At 38.5% G+C, this 27,108-nt stretch overlaps 1 protein-coding gene across 17 annotated transcripts in view; it reads right to left on the reverse strand.

Moving 5' to 3' along the window:
* Positions 1-1,279: 1,279 nt before the first annotated feature.
* Slc8a1 (solute carrier family 8 member A1) overlaps positions 1,280-27,108 on the reverse strand; it is a 359,713-nt gene continuing 333,884 nt past the window's right edge. For all 17 annotated transcript variants that reach the window (XM_070025458.1, XM_070025453.1, XM_070025455.1 and 14 more), the window contains one exon: positions 1,280-19,685. In XM_070025458.1, coding sequence (XP_069881559.1) covers positions 19,309-19,685 — 377 coding nt within the window. In that variant the 3' untranslated portion in view covers positions 1,280-19,308. The remainder of the gene's footprint in view (positions 19,686-27,108) is intronic.

Below are 27,108 nucleotides of genomic sequence, written 5' to 3' on the forward strand. Positions count from 1 at the left end.
TAACTATTTTGGAAATGTCCACTCATGTGCAGCATGATTAGGATTATGTTTGAAGACAGACAACAATGTGCCATTTTTATCAAGGGGATTTTTTCCTTTTCTTCTTCTTTTTTTTTTTTTTTTTTTTGCAGGGGTTTGAACTTAAGATCTCATGCTTGCTAGGCTAGCACAATGCTACGGAGCTACAACTGTGGGCCTGTGGATTGTTAGCATAGGGTCTCACTTCTCACTCATGTATACCCCTGAGCTGTGACCCAGTCACTATAAGCCCTGGCCACTGAGTCCAGTTTTGAATCCATGGAGAAAAAGTCTCTGGAATTCACTGCTTTGACTTGGCCTGGCATCATGATCTTCCTGATGTCAGCTTCTCATGCATGTTGGGCTGTCAGGTAAGAGCCATTGAGGCTAGCTATGTGTTGAGAAGATTTGATAACTATTCTGCACAAGCTGGCCTCAAACTTCAATCCTCATCTTCATCCTTAGGAGTAACTAGGAATACAAGTGTCAACTACTAATGCCAATCAGGAAAGTTTTGAGGGTTTCTTCCAGAGTCTGGGTTTGTTGTTGTTGTTAACTGTTTAGTTTTAAAAACTGAGGTCCAATACTTCTGTGAATGATAGGTGTACTGTACAATGTACTATATTATAACCCAAGATTCTTATATATATTTTCAGTCTTTGTTACATCATAAGAGAAACAAAATGATTTCTCAACTTCATAGAACTCTTAGAATGGTTTGTGGGGAGTTTGGAAATCCGCACCAGGGGATATGGATTAGTGATTTCTTTGATCCTTAAGAATTCTCCCAACATTTGGTAAAGAACCCGATTCACAGAAGATAGTATTTGTTGAATGAATGAATGAATTTTGGCCATCAGTTAAAATGTAGCTAGGCCAATGACAGAGAAAGCTTTGGTTTCTCTTTGTTCCAGTTAGTTAATGGAGATCACACTAAAGAGACATAAAAAAGTGATAAAATATGAATGGCTAATTTACAAACATTTATATTTCAGTGTTAGGAAATGGATATGATTAGGAAAACAGTTAAGACAATAATCAGTACAGAAGTGACTGGTTCAGGCAATGATAACTTCACAGATTACAGTTTAACAGGAGTAAATATCACACATACATGACAGACATTGTTTCTGATTTTGATATGAGTAAATTGATCAGAATCAATTATACACACAAGAAATATTGCCAGGTCAGTTTTGGGTTATGAAATATATACTTGTTTTGATAAGACATTTCAAATTACAGTATATCTCAGGCAGCATGCAGGAAAAGTCATTTATTGTACATTTGTTAGGACATTCTTTGCACCGAGCTTCCAGTTTTTTGGTGGTTAGATCACAAATCAAAACCACAAACCACTGAAATGATATTATGGCTGAACTTAGCAGTTATATTTGCTGGCAGAGAGCATTTCTGGTAAAAATAAAACTCTCTGAATTCATTCATTGACAAAAATGCACAGTGATCATGAACGCAATTCTTTAAAAAAAAACTTTTTCCCAATTATTTCTCCTTTATTGGTGTACAGCAGCTGCAGGGTATCTGAATTCTGAGAGCTGAATTTTACATCACAGTAAGAATCTATTCTTCAGTGGGTTCACGTGATTACAACAAAGATGTTTACCATTTGAAATCACATATTATAACATGGTGCTATACAAAGATCACAAATATTTGGTGTTTCAGAGTCTTAACAAATAGTATGCAGTGGTTATTTCACAAAGAGACTAGATTAACAGGCAGTGTAAATCTCATGTATCTTAAGATTTAAAAAAATGCATTTTATACAATAGGCTTCTGATTTCTTCACTAGCATTTCATTGTGGTGGTTTTTAGCTTCATACTTCCTGTCCTTAGAGAAACAATGAACTTCTGGCTCATGCCAACAGTCAATTGGATTGATAGTTCCCCACAGGAATATGGCTGAGTGTACATTTAATCACATAGTTGACAAAGCAACACCAAATTTATAATGGATTATTTTTTAAAAAGTCAAATAAAATCTACTTGTTTTAAAAGACAGCAGTGTGAACAAAACTATTATAGTCAAAAACTTTATTTACAAAGCATTTAAGTATGTTTTAATGGCTAGTCCTTGCTAACTGCACAGACTGAGTTGGTACATATAGTCTGTTAATCTGTTCAGCACAGTTAGATGAGAAAATCAGTGACTCATTTCTATCCACACAAGGTGCTTGAAAGGGAACATTTTTAATGCTTTCCATGATAGACAAGATCTGTCATTAATGTCAGTGCTCTTAAGCTGAAATTCTCCAAATATTTTAATACAGTAAAAGAATTGGAGAAAAGATGGATAAGTTTTCCATTAAATGTCAGAAGTTGAATCTAGTGTTTGTTTGTTTTTGGTGCTGGTCCTAGGGCTTCAACTCAGGGCCTCGGCACTCCCTGAGCTTTATGTTTTCTTTCCTTTTTCTTAGTGCTTAGAGCTTAGTGCTCTTCCACCTGAGCCACAGCTTTACTTCCCACTTTTTCAGTAGTTAAATTGGAATTAGAGATTCACAGACTTCCCTGTCCAGGCTGGCTTGGAACCACAATCCTCTGATCTCAGCCTTCTGAGTAGTTAGGATTACAGGTGTGAGCCATTGATACCCACTCTTCAAATCTAGCTTTGTGCTATTAACCCAGGTTTTTATGCCTCTTACTTTCAAAACTTCTATGTACTACACTGGTTTAAAAGTATTTACCTTGGTCTTTGGAAATAGAAGATACTCATTTTCAAAAGGATGATAGAGTGAGCATTTCTCCCAATCTCACACATAACAAAAGAAGTTAGTCTATATTTTACAGATCATGCACAGTTTTCGTTGGCAGAGACTATCAATAACTTCCTCCACATTGAACATTTAAATGAGTCCATTTTCCATTTAAGTAGTGTCAGGTGTCCAGTCACTTATTCACTATTTTAGGATAAATAGGAAAATACCACAGAAATACAAAAATTTAAGGAGTACATATTCATTTTTGAAAGTTAAATTTGAAGTTGGATCCATTGATCCAAGAGATGGTATTTTACACAGGTATTTCTAACTTTGTTACTTAGGATTGTCATTTCAACACCATGATCTATGTGGACTTATATTCTCCCCCATATTTTGTTACTCAAGCACTCTGAAACAATGTACTAGAAACTTCTTTATTATACATCGAGATTCCCCATAAAACGAGAAATATAGGATGTGTACACATTTGTGTGTTTCTTGTATATTCAAAATGACAGTTCTTAAGAGATTCAATTCATTGGCAGGAAAAGACTCAACTAAAATTCAGTGAAGTAAACAAATGCATTGCCAATAATCCACCATTCTGGGATTTCAAAATGCAGTAAAGATATTAAAAATAGCTTTAGGGCTCCTTCTCTTAAATTTTGTCTTTCTTCCCCCTCTTCCCTTTTTTGTCTTTGAAGGTTATTTCTGATATGTTCTTTCAACAATGAATATAGTATGTGAATAGACTGCTCTTCACTTTTTTTCTTTTTTTGCCTCATTTGTAGAATTCGTGATCACCTCTTGGCCACCTCTTGGAAAAGGGGATTTCTGGCCATGGTATGCCAGCCTTTTCTCTAGTGATGGACTGTCATGGTGGCTCAAGTTCATTCTTAAATGTATCCAGGTTTATCCATTGGGGAAAAAATGATATCAGTAACTATCATGGGTGAGGGATTTGCTTCCTACTTGAAATCTTTCTTGATTGCTCTTCTGGGGACATCACCAGTGGCACACTGTAGTTTTGTGCGTGTATGCTCTATGTATGATATTCCATCCCTTTCTCTTGCCTTTGTTTAAAAAGCCACAAATGTCTCCTCCCTGTGAACTTCCTATAGTATTCAAAAATTGATAGATGAAACCCAGGGAAGTCCTGTTGCAATAACAGTTGTGCCAGCAATTGTTATTATGGCTTTTTTTTTCTAAAAAGTGTTAAATTGCACCACTGACCTTGAACATCACCGTGAATGGTATGGTTATGCAAAGATGGTCGGTAATTAAGAACAATCTGTTATCTTCTAATGTCAAGGCCTTTATAAAGTTGTACATGTAAAGGTCTTTTAAGTATTAAACTCTTCTTCCTACTCTTTCTAATTGAGAGTGTAAACCCAGGCTTATTTCAAGACTTCAAGACTTGTGTCAAGAACACAAAGCATGGATTGTGGACAAAGGTGAGCTGCTTCTGGAACTCCACTATGGATGTATGGACTACAAGAATTGGCTAGCACGTCAAGGGTTTGGATTTTTTATGATGAATTTGAGTACATTCCAGCCCTTTCTCCTGTAAAGATGGATTCTCCATCACTTAAGCCACTTGACATGGTGATTATTCTAAGTGAAGATTTTTGACCTTGAGTAATAGACAGCATGTGCAAATGGAGATGCATGCAATGAAGGAGACTGAGAAAGAAGAGGTTGGGCTTTGGCTGCAGCTGTTTGGTGAGTAAGACAAAAGGAAACAAAACAATGAGAAACCATTCTCATTTAGAGCAGACACTCAAGAAACATTCAAGCTCTGGCCAACAAGGGAGAAAAACAGGTATTTTAGATAGCATGTCAGCTATCATAGTTTCTGAAGAAGAAAAAAGACAACAAGTTCAAAATACTACACAATTCTGGCTTCTACTAAGCCTGGGGTGAAAGTTTTTTTTTTCCCCTCCAAAATATCATTGCTGAGTTTACATTTTAAGCCTTCTTTTCCATATTTTGGATTAGTTTTCTGGATCAAAAGGGCAAAATACACATGATGATTTTAAATACTTAAAAAACTACACACACATATACAAACACATTTCTCAATCCTAAAGATCTTTTTCTAAGTCAACTAATTTGCAGATTCTGTATTATTCCCCTTTTACAGCAATGCAAAAGAGAGCCTAAAGGAGACCAAGGGACTTGCAATCATATTTGCATCATCTGTGGCTTTCAAACTTTATGAGCCATGTGAATCTTTTTTTGGTCGTGGGGCTTGAACTCTGGACTTGGGCTCTCTCCCTGTGCTCTTCAGCTCAAGGTGAGCACTCAGCGCCATTTCTGATTTTCTATAGTTTATTGGAGATAAGAGTCTCATGGACTTTCTTGCCCGGGCTGGCTTTGAACCATGATCCTCAGATCTCAGCCTCCTGAGGAGCTAGGATTACAGGTGTGAGCCACTGGCACCTGGCCATGTGAATCTTTTGAAGATCTCTTTTGAAAAACAGAATTCACTCATAACCAATAGTTTTTTTTATCTCAGTCTAAACCCACTTGTCACATCAGGAGATTGTCACTCCATAGGACTCCACACTGTTTATTAAACAGTGCTTTAGCACTAAAACAAGTGGCCACAAGTCATTCAGAACCAGGTGTCTAAGGTTGTTTTCTGAGACCTAGAGTAGTCAGGCAAAGAAATTGCTGTTGTAAACCACTGGAAAAGTTGATCAGAAATCTCTTTATTATAGAGCCATCTGAAGTACACTTATATCAGAAAAAAATAAGATTAGTTTTCCTTCAAATGATAGGCTAAGTTTGAACTACAGACATTTTGATCATATATTTGAATACAGTGTACCTAGCAGGAGCCTACCATTTAAGCAATAGAAACATCCAAAGGGCTTTTTAGCACTGATATTGCTATTCCTACATGAAGAGTTTCTGATTTGTACACTTGGGCTATGGCCTGAGGTGATAATTTACATCTCTCACAAACTTGTTGCTAATGCTGTTGCTATGGGTTTGAACTTAGGGCCTGGCCGCTGTCCCTGAGCCTCTTCGTGCTCAAGGCTAGCGCTCTACCAGTTGAATCACAGTGCCACTTCTGGCTTTTTATGAGTTGTTTATTGGTGATAAGAATATCACTGACTTTTCTGCCTAGGATGGCTTAGAACTATGATCCTTAGATCTCAGACTCCCAAGTAGCTAGGATTACAGGTGTGAGTTACCGGTGCCTAGTTTGAATCATCTTACAGCAAAGCTTTTCCATGTGGAATATGAAGATACATATTGATTTTTTTCCCCCCAGAAATTCTGATAAAGTAGTTCAGGAATAGATTTTCTTGCTGCTAGTTAAAGGTTTATCAGTTTAAGTAGCATGTCAGCATACAGGGTAAATCTGTAAATAAAATGTGAATTTAAACTCATACTGTAACCTCTGGCTTTCATATAGAGTATGATTTTCTATATTATAAAGTTTTCCTATATTCTAAAGAATATCTAAAATGCCTTTCTCCATATTCTCTCTTGTTACTTGGGTGATATTCTCCCTTTCAATTTGGGATGATTAACATAGCAGCTAAATTTGTTCACTGTTTCTCAACTGAAAACAAACAAGGTTGTGGGCTTGATTCCTTCTAGTACAAGACTTGCTGAAGTTATTCAAATGCAAGGCCTATGTAAAGGAGTAACTGGAAAGAAGAACTCAAAGATTTATCCAGGACCTTCAGTTGGTGAAGAGTTCACCTCACTGTCAACACCCACAGTTAAAACTTAGAAAGACATAGGTCAATTCAAGAGGAAGAAGAGAGACATGAGTTTGTGTGAATGCACAGCTGCCTGCCTGGAAGGAAGGCTCAATCTATCCAAAGGTTTGCTGCTCTTGATTGACAATATGACTATTATTGCTTACGGCACTCATCAGCAGGAAATGCTTATGTTATGAATTTGTTTAAAAAATGACCGAAAAAAAACTACCTTTTCAATTTAGTATTCCCTAATCAAATCTGAGATGAGTGTCAAATTCAAATGCGTAAGGAACTTATTGAAATATAAAATTATTATGCCTAGGAAAGCTGAAGAGCAGCTCCCTATAAAAATGTATCATGAGAGAGAGGGGTGCAATATTTGTATCCTGGGAATCAGCCATCGAAATGATTCTACTTACAATAAAAAATTATATATTTGAATTCTCTGTCTCTGCTAAGATGACTTTCTCTGTTGCCATGTCTGTAATGTTTACTTTTTCCACTGACAAGTTTGGCTTTGTGCCTCAGTGCTAATAAAGTTGGAATATATTACAGCACTGCTGTTGAAATGGTCCTGCCATTTTCCTATGACATATCAATTGGGCTTATTTCAAGAGAAAGTTCTCATTCATTCCACTGACACATCCTTTGTTTACATAAGCACAGTTTACTCTGGCTGTTTGTTCTTTTCCCCCATGAAAATGTCCATATCTTCTTGCTGTATTTTCTGTATGTGCGACTTCATTTGCCAATGAGGTACTTTGACTGTGGCATCTCAGATGAAGGCTAAGGATGTGAGTTCAGCCTTTGTGTGAAATCTTTTAGAGTCCTCATTATCTCCATAACAAAGGAGGCATTTAAAAGACAATCAAATAGGTAGCAGCAAATTACATTCTTTTTTCATCTTCTTTTGGACTATGTATGCTTTTAAATATCTTTCTGCATGGTCATTGCACTTTTGTAAGTCACATACTTTGATATAAAATAACTGCTGTTAGGCTCTTTCTTCTAAGATTGTCATTAAGCACAGAGAATAATAAGTGCAGTGGAATTACTGTAGGAAGCTGTGCAAATATAATGGTTTCTTGGAGAAGAATGGATTTAGCCTTAAAGCTCCTGATTTGGAATCTATTTCAATCTTATTGCATTTTCTATTGGATACTTCTTCAAATGGAAGAAACTTTTCCCTCTTCTGAGGGGAAAAGAGACTTTTTTTCCTTCCAGAAGTATATACACAATTATTTCAAAATAAAGCTCTATGTTCCTGTCAGATTTATGTAGCTTTCTTGGTATGACACTGTACTGGCAACCAACTATGGTAGGGAGCTACTCTTTGTACCCCAAAGCACCTTGAACCAACCTATCTCCCAACAAGGACCAGTTGATTCTGTCAGGCTTCCTGTTTTTAGGAAAACCAAGTCCAAGGTGAAGTCCCATCATATCAGGATGAGAGAATTCATAGCCAGAGAGATCTGCAGCTTCCCAAGCTGCTATAACAATGACTCCTTTTCAAAGTAGAAAAGCCCAGGGGGTCTTCTCTGTGGTGGCAATTTGATGCTAAAAGGAAGAGAACATCGGGTATCCAGAGAGGATTCCTTCTCCAGATGCTGTTAAGTGAGTTGTAACTCAGTGAGTTGTAACTCAGTGACATAAAGCCAGGTGCCTTGAAGTCTAAAGAGCAATGGATAAAGAAAATCCAGTGCTGGGTAAAAAGAAGAAATCCTGATTTGGGATAAGCTTTTCCCAAACTGTGATGTCAACTAAGACACCCTGTTCACTTCACAGAGGTGTTGGCTCCTAGAAGTCTCTGGGATGTGTGAGAAGAATCTGAAATCCATTTATCTCACTGGTTAAAGACAATGTAAAATCAAGAAAACTAAGAAGTGGCGCTGTGGCTTAAGTGGTAGAGCACTAGCCTTGAGCTGAAGAGCTGAGGGACAGTGCCCAGGCCCAGGGTTCAAGCCCCATGACTGACAAAAAAAAAAAGGAGAAAATTAACATTTCTATTTTTATCAGAGGAAAGTTCCCTGATAGGGAAACTTTAGAATGGCTTCAATAGATAGTCTCAAATTGATTAAAAAAAAATCTCTAAATGAAAATAAAAGGTTAATTTTTAGTTAAAATATAACTAGACTTCCTGACCAAATACAGGGCTGTATTAATTTTCTTAAAAGTTACTGTCTTGAATCCTTCATACCACACCTAATAATTTGACAAAAACAAATGCTTGAGATTTGTGGAATTGTGTCAGAAAAAAACCAATGTATTCTGACATTTGATTTTAAAATTGTGCTACTCCCTTGAATTGATGTTATTTTAGTGTTGACTTTTACATTTTCATTGAATATAAAGTGAATCTGTCATCCTAGAACACATCATTACTAATTTCCTATTCTCTTTGGTTTAATTTCTGACACCAATTCATTAAACCAGTTGATGTTTATTTTAGCTTCAGTCACTTTATAAAAAGCTGTTTACTGAGTACAACATTAATGTACAGTTAGGAGAGTGTATAATTTTGTACAAAATTTCTGGTTCCATCAATGAATCTTCTATCTTTTTCTTTTCTCCTTATATTACAAGCTCTGGAATGGCTGGGCGATTTCTCCTTTAGTACTATTCCACTGGGAACCATGGCAGATTAAGGAATAAAAACTTACCAGGAAGGGTGAAACATCAAAAAGCTAATAACCAAAGCCCTGGCTTTTGAGCCTTGCAGCTTTTGCAGAACTTCCTTTCCTTCTTGGTTGTTTTTGAAAATTAGTAAATATCTTGTCATTTTCTTTAGAGGAATCCAAGCCAATTGTGATTCTCTTCCCCTATCCCTATATTCCCTGTATCCCTATTTAAGCATTTTATTTTTTCCCTTCTCTGCCCCAAATTAGAAAACTGTATATACAAGATGCAGGGCACTGACATCAAATACAGTGAGAACAGGCGTGTTATTCTGTTTTGTTGTTGTTTTTTTTAAACTGCTTCCATGGCAACAAGGTTGAAAGAAAGGTTTCCTCCCCAGTGCAAGCAACAGCCAGGTAACTGAGCTAACTGCATGCAGGCAAAGAGTCAGGCAGAACAGATAGGCTCAGAGCAGAACGATTCACTAGAAGTAATACATTAAGGCAACAATATACTTGTTCACTTTCAATTTATATAACAGGGGATGAGCTATGATGCTGATGACCTGAGGATAAGCAACTACTTACCTAGTTACTGATCCCCTCCAGTAATTGAATGGGGGCATGCTTATGACATTAATGGTGACCTATGTTCCCTGTTCAGGTGTTTGCCTTTTGAAGCTGTGTGAATGGGATAGAGGAAGCAGTGTTTGGGTTGGTGTTGCTAAATCATGTGCCTCAATAATTAATGTACATTTTTTTGGGACAGCTTTGCAAAATTGCAAGCTTTACTTCAGATTTGGTATTTCAAAGCCATTCTCTTTTTTGTTTAAGCAAATTAAAACTTTTAATTTTTAATGGTTATAAATAAAGTTTCTCTCATCATTTGCAGTGGTTTCTAAAGAATATGTATGGGGATTAAGTTCAGAAGTAGGAAAAGAGGGGCATCCAAGAAGAGTCGCGGCTGCATAGATTATCACAGCTTCTTGGGAATGCTAACACTCATTTCTAAGCAAAATGCAACCAGTTATTGGAAAAATTATTCATCAATTTTGATAAAATACCTATTTTTGAAAGAAAAACAGTAAATCTCTTACAGAATTTGTAAGAATAATCTGAAAAAAAGAGAAATATTCTAAGCTTCATACATACATTTCCCATAGTATCTTTTTGTCTCAAAGAGGATTCGGAGTGTCAAATTTCCTATAAGATTGCTGATAACAGCAAGAAACCCCATTCTCAGGGTTTTGGACAGTAACTTCAAAGAAAACTTCTTTGCAAATTTGCTAGCCACTGCAGAAATTGCAGCTAAAAACATAACTTTCATTTTTTTATGACACTACAAATTTGGATTTCATACCATAAAAAATCTGTTGAGGAAATAGCAGCAAGAATTTCCAGCCAGAAATCACTGGCTCATGCCTGTAATCCCAGCTTCTCTGGAGGCTGAGATCTGAGGATTGTGGTTGGAAATCAGCCAGGGCAGGAAAATCCATGAGACTTATCTTCAATTAACTACCAAAAAGCTGAAAATGGTAAAGCATGAGGTTCTTGGGAAAAATTTAAACAAGAAAAACTTAGGGATAATGCCTGGGCCCCAAGTTCAAGCCCCAGGACTGGCACCAAAAAATCCACTATTTCCATGTGTAGACATCACAAATAGGGCCTAATATGTAATGAGGTTAATAAGTTCTACTGACTTGTCACCGATATTAACACCCCTCTGACTTGATCCCTGAAGGCTGTAAGGGCTAGTTGGCCTGTTGTAGGATTCTGGAGGAAGAATGCCAGAGATTAGACAACCAGTTTACCTTCAAGTCAGGGACCGGTTCAGTTGAAAATGTATAAGCTAACTAGTAGTAGTAATCTATATGGTAGTGATTGATTGGGTATCAGTAGCAGGACTGATGGAACTCATATTTCTTTTCACTCAATATGTCAAAACAGGTTTATAAGCTAGGCTCTGGTGGTTCACCCCTGCAATCCTAGCTGAGATCTGAGGATCCCAGTTTGAAGCCAGCTTGAGCAGGAGAGTCTTTAAGACTCAATCTCCAGTGAACCACCAAAAAGCCAGAAGTGGAGCTTTGACTCAAGTAAGTAGAATGCTAGCCTTGAAGGAGAAACACAAAAGCCCAGAAACAGTGCTTAGGCCCTGAAGTCAAGCACCAGGACCAGCACCAAAACCAAAGAAAAGAAAACAAAAAAAGAAAAAGACACATTTTTAAAGAAAAGTCCAGGCATGGTTGCCTGCAAGTTCAGTACTGTACTGTCAAGGGGAAATGAGAGTCTTATCCTATTCACTTACAGGTTTGATTTTGAGGTTGAGCTGTTTTCCATCTGCTCCCCTTCCTCCCTCCTGTCCTCCCATTCTCTCTTTCTCTCCTCTGTCTCTGTCTGTCTGTCTGTCTGTCTCTGTCTCTGTCTCTCTCTCTGTGTCTCTCTCTCTCTCTCTCTCTCTCTCTCTCTCTCTCACACACACACACACAAGGATCCCTAATCAAATCTCAAGGTTTGTTATTAGAAATGCTTGCTAAATAAAAGAAAGAAAGGTGAATTTCTTTTAAACTTTTTATATCCATTTTAGGAAGAATATAGGTAAATAACATTATTCTGAGCAGTTTTCAAACAGCTTTGAGTTTGCATCTTTAGCTAAAAAAGAACATAAGAATGTGCTTCCTTGCATGCCTGTCTACCTTTTTCCATTTATAAAAAAGGGAAATTAACCTGGCATGAACTCCTGCGAACCCATAGGCATTTTGAGGTTATTCCATACATATAATTTTCTTTTAATGTATGTATCTCTATAGTTTAGGAGAGATGGAATAATGAGGATCTCAGTTAAACAATGACTAATTCTCAGAGAAATCATCTTCTAACTACCATTCCTTTATTTTGCACTGGTGAAATAGAAGCTTTAATAGAAATAAGACTGAAAACACTTTATATTTGCTGTGTCTTCTAAGACCAGTGTTTTCAGAATAATCTAACTGCTGGTGGAACTGTCTGTCCTTGTGGTGTATTTGGGCTAGACTCCAGCTCAATACTCCATTTTATGTACCAACTATTTAATTATTAAAATGCACCCTGAAATGTATGTTAATAATATCAAAAGGGAGCCATTCTTTTATAAATGAGGATATTATCAAACTATCAACTTGAGAAATTCAGTCATTTTATGGCTTAAGAAATGGAAGGGAAGGAAGTATTGAAAACATTTTTATGAGACATCTGTACAGGTTTAGTGTACTCCTCTACATAACCCAATGAAATGGAAAGTGTACCAAACATATCCTTTCTTTTGGTTGTCAAAGCCAGCTTTAATTTTTATATAAAACTTGCAAATAAATGCTACATTTGTACAGTTGTCTCTGGAAGTAGAATCTATCTTGCTTAAATGTAATGACTTTGAAGGGTAATATGTGATGAAATCCTATTGAACACATTTTCCTCATGTCAAATTTTCTCACTTTTAAAAATAATCATGTCATTTATAAGATTATGTCTTTGTTGCGTTGTATGTCCCTCCCCCATTGTGCAACCCCTGCTTTCACTATATATGATGTTGGTATATGTGGAGGGGAAGGGAAAAAAACAAATTGTTAAAACAGGGATACAGGAGGACCCATTGCAACAATGAGATGTACAAGTCGTTATGTAGAAAAACAAACTTTACAACTTTAGTGGGGGAGGGAGAGGGGGAGGGGGGAGGATATGAAGGGAGGGGAAGGGGAAACAAAGCAGGAGGCTACGATGCTTGATAAGAAATGTGTTCATTATCTTACACATGTAATTGTAACCCCTATGTACAGTATTTTCACAATAAAATATATTTAAAAAATAATCATGTCAACAAAATAAATAATGCTTACCTATACAATTATTTTTAGCAGCATGACTCAGTTATATGAGCATTATTGCAATACAAAAATCTTTCAAGATTTCTTTCTTGGAGTATCTTTCAAGGCTTAATACTAAGAGAAGCATATAAAGATATACACAAAGAACATTATTTTTCTCCAAACTAGCCATCTGGATCATGTCGTTTTTATCTTTGATATTTATACAGTTCAATTTATTATCCTTGTTTTTTTAAAGGAGATATTTTGAAAAGTAATTGCATATTTGGTTACTTAATAGAATTGTTCTTTCCATCTGGAAAGAATGAGATAGGGAGTCAGAAATCTGATTTGCATATAACAGTTTTGGAGAAAATTAGAACTAGTCTCTACTACTATGTGGCTTCACTGGGCGGGGCAAGGGATGCAATATACATTTTATTTATTTTTATTTATTGTAAAATACCGTACAGAGGGGTTACAATCACATGAGCAAGGTAATGAGTACATTTCTTATCAAGCATTGTTGCCTCCTCCTTTGTTTCCCCTTACCATCCCATCCTATCTCTCCCAAGCCCATGAGAATGTAAGGAAAAGTCTTTGAAAATCTCTGGACCTACCTATGAATAGAGAACTTCAGTACAGACAGGCTATAAAATCATCCTAGCAAATTAATCTCTCCTTTTTCCAGTACATTCTTGGATTTGACTGGGTATATCTGATTTGTAGTCAATAAATTAAGAAGGATAGGTTGTATTAGCTTCAAAATTGGCTTAGTAATGCTGGAGTTAAATAATATCTTTGAGTGTTTGAATTCTACCTTTTCCAGACCAAGAACACAAGATTCGTAGAGAAGCATTTGACCCACTTGTATTTCTTTTTGGTTTTCTTCATATTGCTACATATTGGTTTTCTGAAATTTACACACCTCATCTTTATAAAAACTTAGAGGCTGGAGATATGTATGTTCTTGCTCTTTCCAAGCGATACTTGCATATCCTGATAGAACAGAAGCCTAGGTTGATGGGCACTAATGCTCGACTCAGAGCATAATAAAATAAATAGTACAGCTATAGTATGTAACTGCAGCTATCCCAAACCTTTTCAGAGATAGCATTCAATGTTTAATGACCTTTTTCTAGGTCAAATGTATTTTCTTTTGACAAGTTCACTTTCAGAGGAAAGTACAGGACCATCATTTGCAGCTTGAACCTGTTGCTAGAGTAGGTAACAGCAGGCATCACTTAGGGTAAATGAGTCTCATGGGAGTGGCCAATACAAGAATTCCAAAGATGGGCAGTAGGGAAAGAAAGGAAAGGTATACATTTGAAGTGATTTTTTTCCCCAAAAATAAATAATAAAAAACAACAATGATTTATATGATCACTGCCCTTTAGAAGATTGAATTAGAGGATCTTTGACAAAACTGAAAATTTAGAGTGTCTGAATCTTTTTGGACATCTTGGTAGTCTGAGAAAAGACAGGTCACAGAAAGATACTTAACCATTTCTTGTGAGCTGGGGAGTAGAAACTCTCTCCCTTGGGAATCCCACTACTCAGGGGTTGCTCCTTCTATAGACATCATGCTGTCTGCTTTGGGGTATGGTTAGCCATAGCCTGATCAAACTTTGAAATAAAACCCTGTAATATTTAATATTTCAGTTGTCTACTCTTCCCCTGCTATCAGTGTAGGATACCTTCAGGATCACTCAGTATTTGGAATGTGCTAAGGGGATGTGACTACAATGAATTTGACAACAAGGGATACATGCATGGTAGAAAAGAACAGCAGAAATACAGTCCATGAACAAAATTAAAAAGCTAATGAATCCATTCCTATGGTCATGTGTCTGTAACACAAATAGGACTTTGTCTCTTCTGCACAATAGATTCACTTTTTTGAAAAAAAAATTGAATTTCCTAGCTGATCTTTGCTCAGGTTTACCAACAGGTACCATGACTTGGCCAAGGGAAGTATTTATGACAACGAAAACTGAATGCCAGTTGAAGGTCAGGATGAAAGCCAGGGTTGTATATTCTCAACCACAACGTGATGACATGTTCTCCAAGTCTTGAAACTAAACTTAGAGCTTGTTCTGGAGGCAGCTGCTCATGATAAGAGACCAAAACTCAAAATCAAAGGAAATTCCACATCTCCAGTTCCAAAAGAGTGAAAGAAGTCTTCACAGGGCTGAAATGAACTCTTGATGAAGGCAAGTTTTGCCATTGTCAGAAAATGGAAGCCTTCTTATCTACCAGGGAAATGTTTCTAGTTTCTCCAACAAAGCACTCAGATATGGGCGGAACAAAGCTGTCAGTCTCACCGTATTTTGATATCTAAAGGATCAGGGGCCTTGAGCTGTGCAATCACCAATGGATTATGCCTGGTACACAGAAGACAGTGTGGTTGTTATGTCCATGGAGAGAAGGTGTCACACCATCTGATAGCAAAGTTCTATCAAGTCTTCACTGGTGGAAAGATTGAATCACAATCATTGAATAAGTTCATGTTTGCTCATTGTCACTACCCTAGCTATTGAATTCCTCATCTTGCTCTTTATTTATGAAGTAAATACTGGCTACTAATTTTGTGTTAAACCAAATACTGTACCCAGGAAGCATATTCATTGTTTGAATCAAGAGAACACTTTAATTGTTCCTTATTAGTACATTATTTATATAATGATAAAGGAAGGATTCTATGGAAAAGTTTAAAGCTATTCAGATGTATAAAGTATCATTTTCCTGTATCTGACACCTAGGTTCTATTATATTAACAGTTTGTATTTTTCCCCTACAAGTATTTATTTCATTTTTTGTTGCCACCCCTTCCTATTCTGTTTTGATTATAGAGACATGAAATCAATAACATAATTTAGATAGAATGACAGGAAGAAGTTCTATTGGCAATTAAAAGGGATGTAGTATAAAAAGCCCAATTAGTTGAGCATCCACTGGAAGGCAACTACATTCCCAATGATTAGTTCAGTTAGGATTGAATGACTTGAGGTTAATACCCTGCATGCTAAACTATTACCTGACCTGTACCTATTTTAGTTTATGTTCTGGGATACACAAAGAAGGAATAGAGAGCTATCCTTAAAGATTGTAAAAAGGATTGTTGAAATGCAGGGAACATTTATCCTAATTTTTGTAAGATAGACACATTTGCTGATATTGTATTTTCTTGGGACATTAAAAAGAATGTTTGGATGGGTACAGAGCTGACATTTGGAAGAGCTTACACACCCAGTGTCTACTTTCTTTTGCATAAGTGTATCAACTGCACAGTAATATCTTTGTGGTCTTTATTTCTTCAGAACATGGAAACAAAAGAAATGAAGTAGATGACAATGAGGAGAAAACATTCTGTAGTACAGATTATGCGGCATCACTAGTGATTAGATCATAAACAATTAGAAACTTTATTTTTCTGTGTCAATAATGTGTACCATTTATAAGGAACAGCACAATTAGTGCACTTCCCCCCCCAAAGCTGTGCACAATAAACACAAAATAAAATAATCAAACAAAATGAAATAATTTTACACAACTATAATAATTAATAACAACCCTGGACAACCAGAATCATATTTTCCCTATAATTATGAAACTTGAAAAGGCAAACAAAATGAAAAGCTTTGAAACTGAAATTGACCAATAGTAAGAAATCTCTTAAACTCCTCTGTAAAGATTGACTACAGGGTTATTGACATTTCAAATATGGCTAAAAATGAGTGAGAGGAAATCTTTCTAGTGTTTAAACAACTTATATGCCTTGACTATTTTTATTCAATGTTTCTAGACTAGCCACCATTTTTTAAAATCTCAAAAAAAGAAAAAAGAGTTAGAATGGGCCCCCAAAATAGTCACCAGTATTGGGAAGGGCAATGGCAGGTCAGGAATGGGTCACAGAAAAGGACTTTTGCCACAGAGAGAAAAGTTAGGATTATCTGCGCCTTCTCAGTGATGTGTATCATCAACATGATTGCCCTTCTTGGTTTAAACTGGGTAGATGTACATTTCTTCAAGTTCGTCAAACAAAACCCTTACCCTCTTTTAAAAAGTGTCTTGGATATTTAGGCAGCTGAATTTGTTCAGTTTTAGTGTGTTTGGGTTGAGTTTCATAATTTTTTTCTGTTTGCTTGACAAAACTGTTTCAATATAGCTATGCTAACTTGTACTCATCGATGTGGCAATCACACTCACTGAGTAAATATCCCTGGAGACCAGGAATCCAGGCTGTCTTAGTTATGATCCAGGCATTGGGAGGTTGCACACGATCTGGCATACTGACTTGGCAACTGCTGCTTCATTGTTCACTCAATCTCTAAATGTGTATTGAAAGGATGAATGGTCATGATTACTGCATGGAAGAGTGAGAAAAGAAGTCTCAAGGGCTTATTCTGAAGTATTTTTAAATCAGTATGAAGGGCCAGGAATGCCTCCTGCCTGGGACTCCTTAGAGGTGAAGAAATCTGAGAGGTGAGCAGTCATTCCTTAGCTCCTCACTGGTAGAATCATTACTTTGGGATGTTGGGTGTGTCCAGCTCTTTGGTATTCTGACATCTTTAGAAAGAGCCTTTCACTTTCAAGGGTTAAACCTATCTTCTGCAATCCTCCTGGGAGGTACTAATCTCATTGGATGGCCTTCTCTTTATCATAAGTTAGAGGAGACATATTTTGAAAGGCCCATTGGTCACTCTGGCTTCATTTTTACTCAGGGATACTGACAAATTCAGAGGGATCTGGCCTGGATAGGACAAGAAAGAGGGCTCAAAATAGTCTTTTACATGAAAGAATAAAATGAAATGAACAAACTAGCACTATCATCTGTGCCAGACAGAGCAGATGTGCAATAAATACTTGGGGGAACAGGGTGTTTGGGAACAGTGGCTCTGAAGATCCAGGCTCATCTAATGCATCCACTTCTCTCTAGTGCTTTTTTTCTTTGGCCTACCTGTATTAATAGGTGATTATGAGAGACCTCTGATGTGTTCCACATGGCTAATCTTCTGTGGGGAGCTTGGCAGTTGGCCTGCTGTCCCCTCAATTGCATTAACATCTTCCACGTGACAGTTATTGCTTCTTAGATATGAGTGTGCAGATTCATGGATAGTAAGCCATTTTCTTCTTCTATCCCTAGTAATACTCAAACTCAGTAACAACACAAAAGTAACAACTCAGGTGAAAAGAAAAAACTCATTTATGTCTTCAATGTCCCATCAACATTGCTGAATGAGAGGATTGTATTTGCTATACTCTACTATATACAGATAACGCATTGTTTTATTTATTTTTTTTTCATCCATGCACTGTGTAACAAGTATCACAACAACATTCCCAAACAGGCACATGAAGAAGGAGCAAATGTTTAGTCATGAGTGCAACAGGACTGGGCAAGCTATGGATGCCTTACAAAAATAAAACTGATGGACACATCCCAGGCAACAGCATTATGGGGCTGGAACACATACTGATGCAAATGGAAAAGGATGATAGTCTTTTGAATGAGATTAGTCTTTCTGTTTGCACAGAGCAGGGTAGGGAGGAGGAGAAGGATTGAAATGGGACACCTGGCGGGTTAGCTGGAAGGAATAAGGGCCTCGGCTCATCACAGTCCAGAGCTTAGAGATCAGAAAGGAAGGGTTTTTGCCTGTTTCTGGGAATCTAGGCACATTATCCTTGTACCTGTTGAACAAGCGTGCCAGGCACCATATCCTAGAGTTCTAGACTCTAGAACCGTGGCTTCCTGGCTCCATTCCTGCTCCCATGCTTCTTCTCAGAGGCAGCTTCGTCTCTAAGCACATCCAGGAAATAATTGAGAAGTTTGGTAATATAGTGTAGAACACATCCTTCTTCTATGCCCAGATTCTTTCTTAATCCAAAGTAACGGACAAGTGTTTGGAAGAGGTGAGGAGACTCTTAATGATTTCAAATTTTACGTCAAGCGTATGTATCTTTGGATGGGTCATCACGTTTCATAAAGAGAAACAAGAACCTTGACCCTCCCAACACAAACAATGCAAAGCAGAAACAAAACAAAACAGAAACAAAAGTTGAACATCAGAACATCAGGTACCTCCCCAACCCCACTGAAAACAAAATTAAAAACAAGAAAACAACCTAAAACCTTAGCCATTTCTGAACCTAGACAGCGTAAAGCCCTTCTAGACAGATGGCCCTGCCTCCACATCTTGTTCAACATGACGATGCCCCGGGAATGGGAGGTGACGGTTTCTGACTTCGGCCCTAGTACAGAGTATGCTCTTGAAGCTGGATTCCATCAGCAGGTAAGTGAACATGACAAATGTCAGTTTCCTCTGTTCATTGTACATAATTTTATGTATATATATGTATATATATATATATAAATTTACTATATCGGATTGTTCCTTTAGAAGCCTTTTATGTGGCAGTAGGCCTCCAGGGAAGAGAATAAAATGTACAAGAACCACAGGAGCACAAAGAGGCTGGAAGTCATGATCTTGGCAGTCCGGGGCCCACCCAGCTCACCTCCGATTTCTGGCCTCCGTCGATACAGCAGCACCCCCACATTGATGAAAGCAAAAATGGTGAAGACAGTGACAGAGAAAGCTAGCGTGCCGGGAGACACTTTGAACTGTTCCCCATTGATCGCATGGTAGACGGCAGCAATAGACCAGGCCACGCCGATTCCCAGAAAGACATTCACCGCATTGCTGCCAGTGACGTTACCTATGGACGCATCTGCATACTGGTCCTGGATGGCTGCCACTTTGCTGGCGAATGTGTCTGTAAAGAAAGAAGAAAGGTGATGATGTTCCACCTCCTAAAGATGCTCATGGATGGTTGGGAGCTTTAACTGTGTAGCTTAGATTCAAACCCGGTTTACAAACCCAGTGACCTACCGCGAACTTCCCTGTTCCTTTGAGTCAGTATCAGGAACCAAGTGTGACTGACAGAGAAAAATGATGCTAGTCAAGTTCTTTGTCAGCTCATACCATAATTCTTTGTATGAGGAGCTAGCAGGATAGTATTTTTTTTTTCAAAGCATAATCACAGCCTGGCAACTCCAGAATGGAGTGGGACTCTCTTGAAACCTGAATATTATAAGGCTGTATCCAACTGTGCTGGGACATAATCCCTGAGGCCCAGAAATCTACTTTAGTAACATCCCTAAAGATTCTAGGTCACTACAGGTTGAAAGCAAAGGCTGAAGGTGATTTCTGAGAGATGCTGTATCAGCAGTTCTTGTTTTTCGATGAGAAAGTTAGGGCATTGGGAGAGATTTCCAACGACTCAAAAATCAAGTCAGTAGTGGAATCGAAAAGAATCAAACTCGAATAGCAGGTGACATTTGCCTAGCAACAGGAAAGCAGTTCACCGATGTTCCCACATTTGCTGTATGATGATTCTGTGACATGAGGAGTCTTGGCTTAGAGATGGTAAGGGATAGAAACAACACTCCACAAGTAAGGAGAAGCAAAGGCAGCACTGCAGCTCTAGCTTCTTGTCTTCAAGACGTAGGCATGTTAACTGCGATTCCTTACCTTTTACTGTGCCTCAAGTACCAATGCCATAGGGACCAAGGAACATCCTCAAGGCTCTCTGTTTACCATTACTCCTGAGTGTGTCTCTTGGTGAAGTGAAAAAAGTCATTGGTTTGCCACAGGAGGTAAAGCACAGCAGTTTCAGATCCGCCATCACCAGACTGTGTGTCTGAGGACGAACTCACTTCCTAATCTCTGAGATGGGGATACTAATTCTCCACTTCAGCTTATTACTGGTAAACTGAAATGTTCCAGGAGAAGTGCTTGTTGGTAAGAGTTTAGCTCTTTTTGTGGTTTTTGGAAAGATAATGAGTAATCTGGATTAGTTTAATGCTGGGGCAGGACAGGAAATTCCATTAAGCATGGAAACAGAACTTGCAGGGAACTCCATTTCTTACCTATGTGATGACTAGTTATTGACATCCATTTCCTTTCAGCTAGTTTTTTCAAAATGCCTTGTGCAGTAGGCTTACAGATGTTAACAATGGTCAAGGTGAACTCGTATCTGCAAAGCCAGTAATAGCAAGTATAACAGAACTCCCAAATGCTGCATCATCTACTCTCATCTTCCTGAGGCTCCTGGCATGCTCTGTGCCCCAATATACAGTGTATAATACCTGATGAGATTTTTCTCTTTGCTGCTCTTATTTTTGCCACACCCGTTCCTGGTAAACCTCCAATGCACCCAAAACTTCTAACTCTGGGACTACCTAGGGGCATAAGGGGAAAAGAGAGGAAAAAAAGTGGATTGTGAATAAATTCTAAGTGTATTGAAACTATGAACGAAGATGGCAAAAAGAAACTCAAGAAAAAACTTGCACCCAAAAGGTGCAAGTTCATACCATCTGTAGACTCTCTGTTTATGACGAGTAAGAAGGCGATGTAGGTTGATGAGAGGCTATGTGGTAAGATGTTCTTTTTGAAAGGAAGTTGGTCAGCCTTGGAGGCCTGCCTATCTCATGGACTCTGACCACTATCTGGGATGGATAGCAGATTGTATGCCCCTTTTATAAAGAAATGGAAACAATGAAGATCTGGTACAGAAAGGTATAAAATCATGTTATGTGTAGAAAAAACAGGTGGCAGGCTGGGAAGGTGGCTCAGTGGTAGAGCGTTCACCTTGCATGCATGAGGCCCTGGGTTTGATTCCTCAGCACCACAAAAGCAAAAAGAAAAAAGCCGGAAGTGGCGCTGTGGCTCAAGTGGTAAAGCACTAGCCTTGAGCTGAAGAGCTGAGGGACAGCGCCCAGGCCCAGAGTTCAGTCCCCGCGACCGGACCAAAACAAAAAAAAAGAAAAAAAGATGGCACTGGGGTTTATTATGTTGTACAAGATGAGACAAACTTTTAAGTTTTTGACTTTAACACCAAATATTGGATGTTTTCCCTCATTTGTGAAAGCTAGACCTAAAGACATGATTCTAACTCTGGGACTATCTAGGGGCATAAGGGGAAAGAGAGAGAAAAAAAAGTAGATGGTGAATAAATTCTAAATATATTGAAGCTATGAATGAAGGTGGCAAAAAGAACCTCAAGGAAAGCTCTTGTTCAATATGAGGTTTAGAAGATTGGGAAAGAGAAAGAAATGGAGAGAAAATAATAGAGAAAGCAACAATAGAGGTTATTCTGATTAAAGCATATTATAATGACATCAGAAATGACATGGTGAAACTCCTTTATACAATTAATATATACACAAAGGAAAGAGCATGACAGTAAAGTAAAATAGGCTCTACTGGGGGGAAAGCAGATAGAAGAGGAGGACGAATGAGCATGGCAAGTGAGAAGAAATATGGTTCAAGTATTAAAGAGGGCAATAAGACCTGCTGAAATTACTTTAAAAGAGGAAAGGGGTTAGGAGAAAGTTATAGAGGGGGTGAATATGATCAGAGTATGTTGTATGCATGCATGGAAATGTCACAATGAAATCCCTTCTTTATAAACAATGAATATTAATAGAAATAAAGAAATGAAGGCTGGAGGTATGGCCCAAATGGTAGAGAATGTCTAGCAAGCACCAGATCCTGGGTTTAAACCCCCAGTACTGTCCTCTCTCCCCACCAGATACTGCTCTGCAATGAGATTGTGTGTGTGTGTGTGTGTGTGTGTGTGTGTGTGTGAATGCATATATATTATATTTATGTATGTACTTAGTATTTTCCCTAACATCCAAAGTTCTTAGGGACTAGACATTATTAGCATTCTTTTATAATCTTGGAAACTGTGACATGGTGATATTACAGCCCTTGTTCGAGACCTTGGAAACTGTGACATGGTGATATTATGGCCCTTGTTCAAGACCTTGGACAATATAGTGAATTTTCCTATTGAATATATTTGATTCTCAAATGTGTGAGAACGGGCTTTGAGAATGGGCTTCCTCTAAAGACTAAAGGTTTTCTTTGATCTCAGTCTATTCTAGGTTTTCCTGTTGCATCTACTTAGAAATTACAAAGATTCTCCTCAGATGGTTACTCATACAAAAACTGAAAGAAGACACAGGCGATTTGCTGATCTGCCCTCTGGACTTCTGCTTCTACATGCTTTTGTGCTCTCACACTGCAGCCCAGTCATGATGGCTGCAGACTTTGGCGAGTTAAAGCAAAGCTAGACAGATCTTAATGGTTGTGTGCATTTCATGGTGAAGAGTTATTAGGAGATGCTGCAACAACAGCCTCAATAAAGAGAAGAAGTAACTTTGCTTTTCTTCTTCAAGGACAGGCAGCAAAGTAAAGGAATAAGAATCCTAGGAAAAGCAGCTTATGGCTTGGCTGCTGCTAGGAGCACCTGCCCTTATTTGGAGTGAAGGAGCTGCTAGCGCTAGCTGGTGGTGACAAATGGCTGCATTAGGTGGGGCAGCTGAGGGGAGGGGAGATTCCATTCTATGCTCTAGAGACCCATTACCTAGGTGTTCCAATCCACAGACCTCCTTCCCTCCCCTGGCCTGCGATACACGATACAGGATGTGATGCACTGAACTCCTTGGTGCTCTATCTCCATTCAGAACCCCTGGACTATCCAGATAGACATCTCTGCCTCCTCCCCAGACTCCTGCATTTGTGGGCCCCTAAAAACCCCATCCAGTCCTTGAGGCTGAAATGGCGAACCCAGCACGTCTGCAGTAGTTTCTTCTCTCTCATTCAGTTTTTCAATAACCTATTGTGCAAATATTACATAAAAATATTACTTAAAAGAACAGGTTCCTATTTTCAAATGTCTTCCTCTGGAGTCCCTAAAAATCTGTTAGCCAAGGTGATAAGCTTGTTACATAAATAAAACATGTTCTGGGTTTTATTCATCTAGGTTATACAGCAGACCTTTCGTCTATTTTTATTTTCAATTCCAAAGCTATATTAAAGAAAGAACATGCATATTCAAAACATGAACCTTAGCTCTGACAGCGATATTTCTGATTTCCAAATGAAGTGTGATGGATTCTCTCCAAATCACTTTCAATTGCTGCTTTGCTGCTGAGAACACAGAGCAATACACTACTCAGCATATATCAGGTGCTTCCAAGGCATAACCCAAACGCTAAGTCCGGAACCTGTCTATGGCTGAACAATGCTGTCCTCCAAAGGGAAACCCAAGACATAACTTCTTTCTTGGTCTCCAAAGGGACATGCTCATATCCAGAGCTTGGCTTATTAAATGCAAATATACAGGCATCAGCTGTTCAATTTAAGACATGTTGACAATTGCATACATGTTTTCTTATGTACACACTCCAAGCCAGATTTCTAAGTTTGTGCTCAACTCCTACCCTGAATTCCAAAAATCATTTGGATTAGTTGACCCCATATTCTTAGTTCACATGACTAAATCAATAAGAGAGAAGGGTTGTTTAAAAGGCAGTATGGCTGGCATTAAGCCATACATCATGAAGTTCAGACATAATTGCTCTCTGCAGACCTCTTTCAAATTCACTGTGCATAACTTTGGCCAAGTCATCTGGTCAATATGCAAGAATAATACCTTTGCCTGTCTTCCAGGAATTTTTACCTGTATTATACAAACTTTATAGCTACAGATAGACCATGCCTTGAGCATCTCTTCTATAAGATGGGTGTTGTAGGTCATAGGAGGTTTCTGTATTATCTGAGGCAAAAATTTCATCACAGAGGTTTTGTCTTACTTTCTAGCTCTTAGCATGCTCCCTGGACTTGCTGCCCAACTCTGAAGTGATATGCATTCAGGAAATGAGCCAGGAAGTGATTATAACTGCAGTCCAGGCTGGGGATGGAGACTCAGTTGTTTCTCCCCAGCACCTATGAATTACTGACAAGTTAAGACACAGCCCAGGATAAGCGTCACAGTTTATAGGTTGAAGAAGCCTCCGTAGGGAGATACACCAGCTTTTCTAAATATCTGTCTGTTCTGGACAAGCTACCTCACATTTTTAGGCTCCAGATTGCTCATCTAAAATGAAGAATTAGATCTCTAAGATTCTCTGTGGCCTTACTGTTTGAATGGTCTACAGAATATACCAATAGCTCTGTTGTGCAATGGATAGCACACTGGACTTCTACATATGCTTTTGGTGTTATTTCTATCGGAGTTTGTATATGATCTTGCTTCATTAGAAATACTTTAAAATCCTAGGAAAGATTTTGAGACTTTTAGATTTTTGTTATTGCTCAAACTATCGATGTGTATGAAATTAAACCTTGCAGGATAGCCTTTTACCTTTGAATGTTAGGTAAGACTTGTTAGCAAAATTATATGCTTTAACTGAATTTAGCAGTCATCCCTTTCACTAGGTAAGCAATGCTATAAATGGGGGGGGGTGCAGAGATGCCTATAATTCAAAAACTGTGTTTAATGTCAATAATGTTTGTAAACATGGAGATTTTTGTTTAAAAAATGTGTATTTGGTAGCCAGGCCCGGGTGGCTTGTCCCTGTAATCCTAGCTACTCAGGAGGCTGAGATCACGGTTTGAAGCCGGCCCAGGCAGGAAAGTCCATGAAACTCTTACCTCCAATTAATCACCAGAAAACTAGAAGTGGTGTTGTGGCTGAAGTGGTAAAACACTAGCTTTGCATGAAGAAGCTCAGGAACAGTGCCCAGGTTCTGAGTTCAAACCCTATGACTGACACAAAATTTTAAAAAAAGGTAGAATTGGGGCCTCATTCTTAATCACAGTCTCCCAGGACTCAGAAATAAACCCTTTAACTATTATCTTGTTTACACTAAGGGTAGAGAACCATAATTCTACCATATGGCAATGAGAGGAATTGTTTCAAACACCCACAGTTTAGCTAATCACAAGTCAAGGGTAGCTGATCAAAAGCATGGATGCTCCTGATGTGCTGGTCATTTTGCTCATAAAACAACCTGGAGTGGGGGCCAGTCACACCTGCAATTCTACCTACTCAGGAGGTTGAGAACTGAGGATCATGGTTTGAAGCTAGCCTGAGCAGGAAAGTCCATGAGACTCCTATCTATAATGAACCACTAAAAGAGTGGAAGTAGTAGAGTGCTAGCTTTGTGCAAAAAAGCTCAAGGACAACACCTATCCCCTAAGCTCAAGCCCTAGAAGTAGCACACAAACGAAAACAAAAACAGAAACAACTTGGGTGGGCAGGCTTGGTGGAGGTGCTACAGTTGCCCAATCTGGGAACTCCTCTCACTCAGGGTTATGAGCTCTCTCTCTCTCTCTGTCTCTCTCTCTGTCTCTCTCTGTCTCTCTCTGTCTCTCTCTGTCTCTCTCTGTCTCTCTCTCTCTCTCTCTCCCTCCCTTCTTGCCCCCTTCCCTCTCTCCCTCCCTCTTCTTATGTCCCACTGAAGGGAATGAATTAACATAATTCACCCTCGATACACCCTGTTCAATATTGCTGGCAATTTTTATGACACAATAGAGTCAGAGACTCGGTCAGTGTTATAAATCTTGGCTTACACTGGTGATTTTTAACTTTTGGGGAGTTATCACACCCTTGAAGAAGACATTCAAATTTTATAAAGTCATGCACTAAAATTCTTAAAAACAATTCTTAAAAATCAGAGCTGAAATCTCCTGGTTTAAGGCCCTCATCTTCCCAGGAGCTACAAGGCAGGTGGTGTTACTTAGACAATGGTTATTCTATTCAATTCTGTCCTTTCCTCTATACACTCTTGAACTTTAGGCAGACATGGGTTCCATATGTGCTAATTCTTCTGTTGTCATTGAGGGCCCCAAACAGGTTTTGTCTTGAGTTATGACCCTTGAGTAAAGATGAAAACCTCACTCCTATGCACGCCCTCTCTCTCTCCCTCCCTCCCTCTCTCCATCCTTCCCTCCCTCCCTCCCTCCCTCCCTCTCCTTCTCCCTCTCTCTCTCTCTCTCTCCCTCTCTCTCCCTCTCTCTCTCTCTCTCTCTCTCTCTCTCTCTCTCTCTCTCTCTCTCTCTCTCTCTCTCTCTCTCTCTCTCTCTCACACACACACACAATTAATTTCCTGCTTCAGGTAAAAGGAATCCTTATTTGGTTTCCAAGAGAAGTTCCAGAGGTCAAGGAATTACTGATGTCTGATTTCTTTAATGATTCCTTAGGAATGGAATTGTAAAGGGAAACAAAACAACCCACTGAAAATTACTGCCCATAAAAGTTATCCCTGAAGAGATGTAAATGGTGACAGTGCTGTGACCCATTTCTAGATGTGAAGAAAACAGGTAAGTAAAAAGCTCAAGAC

The sequence above is a fragment of the Dipodomys merriami genome, unplaced genomic scaffold (assembly GCF_024711535.1).
Source record: "Dipodomys merriami isolate MVZ:Mamm:240054 unplaced genomic scaffold, mDipMer1.0.p SCAF_17, whole genome shotgun sequence".
NCBI lineage: Eukaryota > Metazoa > Chordata > Mammalia > Rodentia > Heteromyidae > Dipodomys > Dipodomys merriami.